At 40.1% G+C, this 10,113-nt stretch overlaps 1 protein-coding gene across 1 annotated transcript; it reads left to right on the forward strand.

Annotated features, from left to right (window-relative positions):
- Positions 1–2,908: 2,908 nt before the first annotated feature.
- Positions 2,909–3,437, forward strand: LOC142951346 (ice-structuring protein lambda OP-3). The gene is made up of 2 exons (XM_076092843.1): positions 2,909–2,980; positions 3,155–3,437. Exons 1-2 carry the CDS (start codon positions 2,909–2,911, stop codon positions 3,359–3,361), a joined length of 279 nt encoding a protein of 92 aa, XP_075948958.1. The 3' UTR covers positions 3,362–3,437.
- Positions 3,438–10,113: the final 6,676 nt, after the last annotated feature.

The following is a 10,113-nucleotide window of genomic DNA, read 5'->3' on the forward strand; positions in this document are numbered from 1 at the left end:
AGAGGTGCGCACCTGTGCAGGCACCCACACAGCCACACGAATGACATATGAATCAACCAAGAAGATGGTTGGAACTGGTCAAAACCTTCACTATACCATGAGTGAAAGTTGTTTGTCAAAGTGTATAAAGAACAGGGACTTAGAGACAGAGCTCTGAGCAGCTACCAGACACAGAACTGTATGTCCTGTATCCTGCTCCTTCTTGCAACAATAAATCTCCTGATTATGATTTCACACTTGATGTCGAATATAATTTTTCTAACATTAGCCTATCATCTTGCTGCTGTCTCTCTTAAATAGGATTGTCTCTCTACCTTCAGTACGTGCTGTTACTTAACATTTAGAAACTATGACTATTAAAGGGACACACGTAGCACCCTCGACAAATGTAACCTTCCTCAAATACAGCAGGCCTACATGTATCTAGGTAGAGACTACAAACACAATTTTAATCAAAGCTGCGAGCAGCGATGAACGGGCCCTCGCATCCTCCCGCACGTCGAGGTTTCACACTCTGACACTGTAAAACGTCACTGATGATGCAACTCTGGTGGAACGAGGTCTCCTATCTGGTGGACCAGTGCAGCAATAACAATCTGGAACTGAACATCAACAAAACTAAAGAACTTGTGATGGACTTCTGTAAAAAAACAGGGAGAGCCACCAAGGGTCATCAACCACCAGGTGGAAGAGAGAGTGGATCATTTCAAATTCTCTGGACTACAATCTTCACCATCATTGAGAAGAAAGCTCACCAAGAACCACTCTTTTTTCTACAGAGCGGTAATAGAAAGTGTGCTCACTTCTCAATAACTGTGCAATAGCAACTCTACAGCCTACGAGAAAAAAACCTCATGGACAGAACTTTAAAAACAGTTGGCTGTGTACGCTCCCCTAGTTCTGAACTATACCATGTTTGCATTCAGCGTAGAGGTTTATGAATTCAAAAGGACTCCTCACACCCAGCAAACCCTCTATGCAGCCTTCAACCTGCGGGTAAAAGACTACGCAGTATTTAGACTAGAATACCTCGCTTCACTGGTTGTGCAATCAAGCACATGCACTTCCACTTGTCACTGTAAGGGCGTGAGCCATTCGGCTGCACTATTGTATGCTTACTGTGTTGTACTTGTGGCAGTGTGTTTTTGTTCTGTGTGCTATGTGATTATACGTTTTTGTGGTTGACCGCAACAAAACAAATTCAGAAGGCACTGTGATTGACATGGCAATAAAATACTGAACGTTTTGGATTGGTGTCTGATGAACCATAAAGGTATGAAGCAGTGGCGGCTTGTCAATAGAGGGCGCTAGGAGGCTCACGAGCCGCATGCGGCTCTTTAGCCTCTCTGTTGCGGCTCCCTGAGGTCCCCAACTGGCGCACCGGATCCGGAGCCAGGAACTGAAAACCGAGAGATAATTCGGAATTATACATATTGGGCACCGAGTTTAGACTTTAACCGGCGCATCTTATTCAGCCATTACGGCACTTGTTCGGCGGTGCAGGAAACACACCGACCAATGCATTGCAAATCACATCACGTGATGCAGCTCAGCCAATCAAATATGGGTATTCTGACAGGTTTCCTGACTCGAGCAGGGACGCCAGTAAGTTACTGTTTTTTACAGTGAAGCTACCGTAATTTACTTATACGGTATCTTACCGTATACTGGATCACGGTATGTGATAGTAGGATAACTGGGTTTTACGGTATATGCCAGAATGTTACCGTTTATTTACAAAGGGTAATACAACCCAATATTTTTGCATTTAATTCCCAACAAATGAAAGAATAACAATAGACATTCAATACATAATTGTTGCAGTTTAATACATGTTCTCAAGACAAATAGTAAAGGGACATTTGTATTACATCACAAAACTCACAATGTACTGCATGTTGAGAAGAAAACAAATAAAATCATAAAATCTTTAATGACCGGCTTCACTGAACTCATGAGGATAACCTCAGACCAGTAGTGCCGAGATTGAAAAGTGGCCGATGGTACATGTAGGCCTGCTGTATTTGAGGAAGGTTATTTGTCAAGGGTGCTACGTGTGTCCCTTTAATAGTCATAGTTTCTAAATGTTAAGTAACAGCACGTACTGAAGGTAGAGATACAATCCTATTTAAGAGGGACAGCAGCAAGATGATAGGCTAATGTTAGAAAAATTATATTCGACATCAAGTGTGAAATCAATAATCAGGAGATTTATTGTTGCAAGAAGGAGCAGGATACAGGACATACAGTTCTGTGTCTGGTAGCTGCTCAGAGCTCTGTCTCTAAGTCCCTGTTTATTATACACTGTGACAAACAACTTTCACTCATGGTATAGTGAAGGTTTTGACCAGTTCCAACCATCTTCTTGGTTGATTCATATGTCATTCGTGTGGCTGTGTGGCTGCCTGCACAGGTGCGCACCTCTTTGAAGCGAATGTGATATCTGTCTTCAGAAACATTCTGTGATTAGCAAGTTCATATGAAATTGAAGGCTATATGCAAAGAGGTGCGCAGTCTGTTTCTCAGCATCATGGAAAAGTACAAGCATTTTGCACATATCATTCTGTATTTTTCCAATAGCACAGTGTCATCGTGACATTGTGCTATTGGATAGAAGAGACCAGCTGATCTAGACAGTTGATATCATGAGTAACAGCCCCAAACAACAAGTGTGCATGCGTGGAGGAGTGATTGGCAGATGTATGAGAACAATTACAATTGACATAAGGTGTAACACAGTGACCTACTTTCAGGCCAATAGGAAACGGGATATGCCGGTTAAGTCCTCCCACATACTGTATATTAGATGCAGCACATGAACCTGTCCTGTCAGAAGTCTCAGCTACAGCTTTCACTTTGTTCTCTGCTAATTAATTAATTACTGATTAATTAAGTCTCAGCCACAGCCATGAAGTCAGCTATTTTAACTGGTTTGCTTTTCGTCCTCCTTTGTGTCGACCACATGAGTTCAGCCAACCAGGTGAGATATTCTTGCTCCACAAAAAAATATTCAAAAATGTGAGCCACAGTAAAATTCAATTGTTTTCTGTTTAGAAAGACAGAGAACCTTTAAGAAAACATTTTTGAAATTGTTTTTTCAGCTGTGCCATGAGAACAATAATAATGTCTGACCTTTTGTTTTCCATTCTTCAAGGCGTCCGTGGTGGCCACCCAGCTGATCCCCATAAATACTGCCCTGACTCTGGTGATGATGACGACAGCGGTGGTCACCCCAACGGGCATCCCCGCCGAGGACATTCCCCGATTAGTCTCAATGCAAGTGAACAGGGCAGTGCCGATGGGCACAACCCTCATGCCAGACATGGTGAAATTTTACTGCCTCTGCGCGCCGAAGTACTGAAGGTGCCAAGGAGTTTCTTCCCAAAACCAAAAGAAGAAATGCCTCCTCTCACAATTAACCTTGTTTTTGTCACAAACCCAAGTCTGTCCATATGTTAACTGAACATGTCAAAACCTGTGGAGACTATGTTGAGATTTGATGTTCTGAAAAGATAAAACCGATGAATAAAATTTTGACCAAATTTCCTGCCTGAGGTTTTTCCTTGTCTTTGCTACATCGCTTTGCTGCTCGGATCGACTCACTCTGTGTATGCCACATTCACTTTGTACTCTCCTTCTCACGGTAGGTTTATTATTTTTAGATGTGCAGTTAGTTTCTGTGAAATAACATATTGTCTGTGCATTGACTTGGTGAGTGCACATTGTTTTTGATCTGGACATATTTATATTTGATTGATCAGGTGATCTGTGAATCTAAAGTGCTCCATACAGATGTTCTGCATTGAAAATATTCTCATTTTATTTGTGGAAGTGAGTAAATAGATGGCTTCATACCAGTGGCGGCTGGTGGAAAATGCTCTATGTAGAGCTGTGCCACATCCAATCAATTTCAGCAAACATCCCATTATGATTTAATGCACAGAATTAAGGTATCATACACGCATTACTACTTTGCAGTTAAATATTTAACATTGATCTAACATGAAAAAAGCAGTAAATAACACTTTGACAAACACGTCAGGACATCTTATTTTTGTCACCCTCACAGGCAATTCAGTATAATATAATAATATATATATCATATAATAATATTCAGTATAATATAAAACACACATGTATATATAATTTAATATAATATAATAGAACATGTTTATTTATTGAGATGCCCCTATGGACCTTATTATAGGAGGTAAAGATCAGGAGAAGTAAACATGAAGTGTAATTAGGAATAATGGTGTTAAATTAAGCTATGATGAGTTTTCACTGTTAATTTACCATCTCTATTAAATGTTGATGCCTCCATGACCAAGTTAAGCAGATGAGACTGAGGACAACTATGTAGAAGAAAATTAAAAGCATGAGACCAGACACTAAGATACATTCATATTTTATGTGGGTCTTTTATTTCCCCCGACTGCACTCTTGGAGTACAGCGTTAATTAGTCAAATTTTAAAAAGGTACAGAACAATTGACAGCAAAATTAAACAATTGCATTTTACTCAATTTAGGATTACATAATAACAGGACTGACAACTGGAAACACTATATTCGAAAGCTACATAGAAAACAACAGTAGTGGCTTCCTCCTCCTGTTAAGCAGAAACAAAGAACCTCTGCATCTGTCCCATGCTGTTCAACTCTCTGAGATATCTACATAGCATTGATTTCAACAGGAACACAATTATTTTCAAAGAAAATAATGAACTCACTCCCATACCAGTACTCAGCCTGTGTGCTCAGACCCACACATGGAACTCACGGCAGCTTCTGTCTCCCCTCTAAATGAAGCAGATGCATACAACTTAACACCATGTCTCTAAACAGTTAACCCAATTACAAGGTATTTTATTGCCATGTCAATCACAGTGCCTTCTGAATTTGTTTTGTTGCGGTCAACCACAAAAATGTATAATCACATAGCACACAGAACGAAAACACACTGCCACAAGTACAACACAGTAAGCATACAATAGTGCAGCCGAATGGCTCACGCCCTTACAGTGACAAGTGGAAGTGCATGTGCTTGATTGCACAACCAGTGAAGCGAGGTATTCTAGTCTAAATACTGCGTAGTCTTTTACCCGCAGGTTGAAGGCTGCATAGACGGTTTGCTGGGTGTGAGGAGTCCTTTTGAATTCATAAACCTCTACGCTGAATGCAGACATGGTATAGTTCAGAACTAGGGGAGCGTACACAGCCAACTGTTTTTAAAGTTCTGTCCATGAGGTTTTTTCTCGTAGGCTGTAGAGTTGCTATTGCACAGTTATTGAGAAGTGAGCACACTTTCTATTACCGCTCTGTAGAACTTTACCGTCGCAACCTTTTACACATCAAATTTCCTAAGCTGTCTAAAAAAAGAGTGGTCCTTGGTGAGCTTTCTTTCTTTCTTTCCCCCGCATCCCATTTCTCCCAGACATGCCCACTCAGCAGAACAGCAATTCTGTGGATAGTTTTCATTTGACAACAGCTCCATTCTTTTCATTTGATAAATACATATGTATATTTTTTAATCAAAAAGGATGCAAGCGAAGTACACTAATTGGGGACACAAAGAAAAGTAACCGGCTACAACTCTATATTTCTTCTTGAATTCGGAGAGGAGTAAATTGATGTGTTTGGCACAGTGGTGTTCACAGAGAGGAGGACCTGTTATATTTAGAGTCTGCTGTACAGAATCCCACTGCCCTCTGGTGGCCTAAACACACACAACATCATGACACAGCTCTACGGTTGACTGAGGCCTCTGATTATGTAAAATGACCATTCAAGCACAATTCACAGTCAGTTTTGTAAAAAACAATAGAATATGATTTAATAATAAAATGAAATAAAAGAAAAGGACAATAATCAAATGTGTCTTACATTTAAATATGTCTTGCTTTGTGATATGCAGTAACATATTCTGCTGCCAGTTCTACTGTTGTGCCGTCTTCTCCCAGAAGGCTTTGAATTATTGTCTCCTACGAGGGTAAGAAAGTTCTGGTGGAATTCTCTTATTTCTTATTTTGGACAATATGTGAAAAAAATTGACTTCTGTCTCAACTTCTCCTGCTCCACAATGGATACAAAGTCTCAAGAAGAGTCTCTATGACAGTTTCAATGGCCAGTTTATGGTCACTAAGTGTATATCTAGTGAGGGTTTGTCTTTTTATAGGATGTTTTATTTGTGTTAAATATTGGGCTAATTTAAATTCTATGTTCAGATATATTCATATATTTATTGATTGGACTTCTGCTTCCCACTGGTTGAAATATTAACTTGTAGGGATTTATTTTCATTTCAACATTTGAATGTAATTTCTTTATTTGTTCCATTCCAGGTATATTTACCTGGGTTCAGATAGCTTTGGCTGTTCTAGTAAGTATGTGTTGGTGTGCATGTGACTATCAAGTGGTTTCAAAATGTTATTGCTCTTTCAACAATGGTAATTAAGAGGGGGATTTGGCCCAGTTGGAGAAGGGGGGTATATAGTATTTTCTTATATTGTAGTAAGCTCTACGAGCTTGATCTACCAATGAACTTAGAGGCCTGGCATTAAAACCAGGCAAAAGTCATACAAAGCAAGACGTTAAAAAAAGGCCTATTAATAAGTACATTTTGAGTGAGCAGCTAATACGATTTAAACCAGGCAGAGCAGCAGCGGCAGTTTGAGCTCTGCAGGGACACAAAGACACGCATTCGTGTTGGTCACAGTAACTTAAATATGCATTAAATCAACCAGTAGACCTACTGACAAACAGGGCACCTTGGCTGTGTGCAACTCGGGACCAGGCGCACATTGACACCGGCAAGCGGTCTCTAACACGACACGAAACAAACAAAGTGACAACTGTTCAAACTGCGCGCCACATGTCTCGTGGGGGTTACCGTTAGCTGACTAGAGTGGGCGTGACAGAGACAAATTTAACCTGCAGGTCACATCTGGGGAACATCCCAAGTCTCTTAATTGTCATTTACTCGCTCCTCACTTGAACCGGAAGTTGTTCTGCTCCGCCATGTTGACGGCCGTCCCAAAGCTCTTATTTAGCTCGGAGGAGCGAGGATCGAGGAGTGAGAAGGGATCTCTGAGGAGCCATGAGCGAGGACCCACGACAACAGACTTACAGGAACAATAATCATATTCTGGGTTATTTAATAATGACGTCATAATCAAAATTTCAAAATGTACAGACGCAAATAATTCATAAATAAGACGATCGCATTCCGCCGGTAGAAATGGATCCTGTGCTTATAAACAGAACACAGGACACAGTTTGTTAACAGACTACACAGAGAAACACCTCTACAGTGATGATTACTGTGTGTCTTCATGAGTTATTAGTATTATTAGTTGCTATTATTAAGTACAGTGATCATGTGAACAGACACAAACGTATCAAAAGTCTCTCCAGCTGTTAAAGCCGACTGACATCTGATCCAGATGTGATCAGCTGATCCTCCGTCATCAGAAACAGACGTCGCTTCACGTGACGCAACTGAGGAAAAGACGTCTCATGTCTCTTAAAACATATTTCCTCGTTCCTCTCTCCTCGCATGGTTTCCTCCATGCATCCCTGGTGGGAGGGACTAAGACGCAAGGAAAGGACCCAAGTGAGGGAAACGGGGATGCAATTAAGAGACTTGGGATGTACCCAGTGAAAGAGCTGATCCCAGATCAACCTGACCTCACAATCAGACAGCAGCCTATCGGGAAAGGTAAGCGGTGCATGCAAAGCTTCTCTACTAGCTGGTACACCTGACAGGTTTGACTCGCTGGATGCAGTCATGTTAATAACTTATTTAGCTTTTTAAAACAACGGGGACAGATCCAGCATGGACAGTTACAGGAGTGAGGGACATGAAGCACCTGTCTGATAAATGGATATATAGTTATAAATAAATAATTTCATAAAAATATATTATATATATATATATTTATATATCCATGGATAACTCTGTCAAGCTAGCCATATTCAGCAAAGTGAACATCTTTTCTTCTACATAGTTGTCCTCAGTCTCATCTGATTAACTTGTTCATGGAGGCATCAACATTTAATAGAGATGGTAAATTAACAGTGAAAACTCATCATAGCTTAATTTAACACCATTATTCCTAATTACACTTCATGTTTACTTCTCCTGATCTTTACCTCCTATAACAAGGTCCATAGGGGCATCTCAATAAATGAACATGTTCTATTATATTATATTAAATTATATATATACGTGTGTGTTTTATATTATACTGAATATTATTATATGATATATATATTATTATATTATACTGAATTGCCTGTGAGGGTGACAAAAATAAGATATCCTGTCAAAGTTTGTCAAAGTTTTATTTACTGCTTTTTGTCGTGTTGGAATAAATGTTAAATATTTAACTGCAAAGTAGTAATGCGTGTATGATACCTTAATTCTTTGCATTAAATCATCATGTTTGCTGAAATTGATTGGATGTGGCACAGCTCTACCTAGAACATTTTCCACCAGCCGCCACTGGTATGAAGCCATCTATTTACTCACTTCCACAAATAAAATGAGAACATTTTCAATGCAGAACATCTGTATGGAGCACTTTAGATTCACACAGATCACCTGATCAATCAAATATAAATATGTCCAGATCAAAAACAATGTGCACTCACCAAGTCAATGCACAGACAATATCAGTGTGTGGTATGTTATTTCACAGAAACTAACTGCACATCTAAAAATAATAAACCTACCGTGAGAAGGAGAGTACAAAGTGAATGTGGCATACACAGAGTGAGTCGATCCGAGCAGCAAAGCGATGTAGGAAAGACAAGGAAAAACCTCAGGCAAGAAATTTGGGCAAAATTTTATTCATCGGTTTTATCTTTTCAGAACATCAAAACTCAACATAGTCTCCACAGGTTTTGACATGTTCAGTTAACATCTGGACAGACGGTTTTGTGACAAAAACAAGGTTAATTGTGAGAGGAGGCATTTCTTCTTTTGGTTTTGGGAAGAAACTCCTTGGCACCCTCAGAACTACTAATTCGGGGGGTACCCTTTCACCATGTCTGGCATGAGGGTTGTGCCCAACGCCACTGCCCTGTTCACTTGCATTCCGATTATTCGGGGAATGTCCTCGGCGGGGATGCCCAATGGGGTGACCACCTGCGCCTTCATCATTATCAGAGTCAGGGCAGTATTTATGGGGATCAGCTGGTTGGCCACAATGGACGCCTTGAAGAATGGAAAACAAAAGGTCAGACATTATTATTGTTCTCATGGCACAGCTGAAAAAACAATTTCAAAAATGTTTTCTTAAAGGTTCTCTGTCTTTCTAAACAGAAAACAATTGAATTTTAATGTGGCTCACATTTTTGAATATTTTTTTGTGGAGCAAGAATATCTCACCTGGTGGGCTGAACTCATGTGGTCGACACAAAGGAGGACGAAAAGCAAACCAGTTAAAATAGCTGACTTCATGGCTGTGGCTGAGACTTAATTAATTAGTAATTAATTAATTAGCAGAGAACGAAGTGAAAGCTGTAGCTGAGACTTCTGACAGGACAGGTCCATGTGCTGCATCTAATATACAGTATGTGGGAGGACTTAACCGGCATATCCCGTTTCCTATTGGCCTGAAAGTAGGTCACTGTGTCACACCTTATGTCAATTGTAATTGTTCTCATACATCTGCCAATCACTCCTCCACGCATGCACACTTGTTGTTTGGGGCTGTTAATCATGATATCAACTATCTAGATCAGCTGGTCTCTTCTATCCAATAGCACAATGACACGATGACACTGTGCTATTGGAAAAATACAGAATGATATGTGCAAAATGCTTGTACTTTTCCATGAAGCTTAGAAACAGACTGCGCACCTGTTTGCATATAGCCTTCAATTTCATATGAACTTGCTAATCACAGAATGTTTCTGAAGACAGATATCACATTCGCTTCAAAGAGGTGCGCACCTGTGCAGGCAGCCACACAGCCACACGAATGACATATGAATCAACCAAGAAGATGGTTGGAACTGGTCAAAACCTTCACTATACCATGAGTGAAAGTTGTTTGTCACAGTGTATAATAAACAGGGACTTAGAGACAGAGCTCTGAGCAGCTACG

Source organism: Anarhichas minor, unplaced genomic scaffold (genome assembly GCF_050575085.1).
Source record: "Anarhichas minor isolate MPS153535 unplaced genomic scaffold, ASM5057508v1 ptg000017l, whole genome shotgun sequence".
Taxonomy (NCBI): Eukaryota; Metazoa; Chordata; class Actinopteri; order Perciformes; family Anarhichadidae; genus Anarhichas; species Anarhichas minor.

Bases quoted from the DNA above. Each gene is read 5' to 3' on its own strand.
- LOC142951346 (XM_076092843.1), top strand. From the start codon at position 2,909: ATGAAGTCAGCTATTTTAACTGGTTTGCTTTTCGTCCTCCTTTGTGTC. The intron at 2,981-3,154 runs GTGAGATATTCT...CCATTCTTCAAG, and splicing joins ACATGAGTTCAGCCAACCAG to GCGTCCGTGGTGGCCACCCA.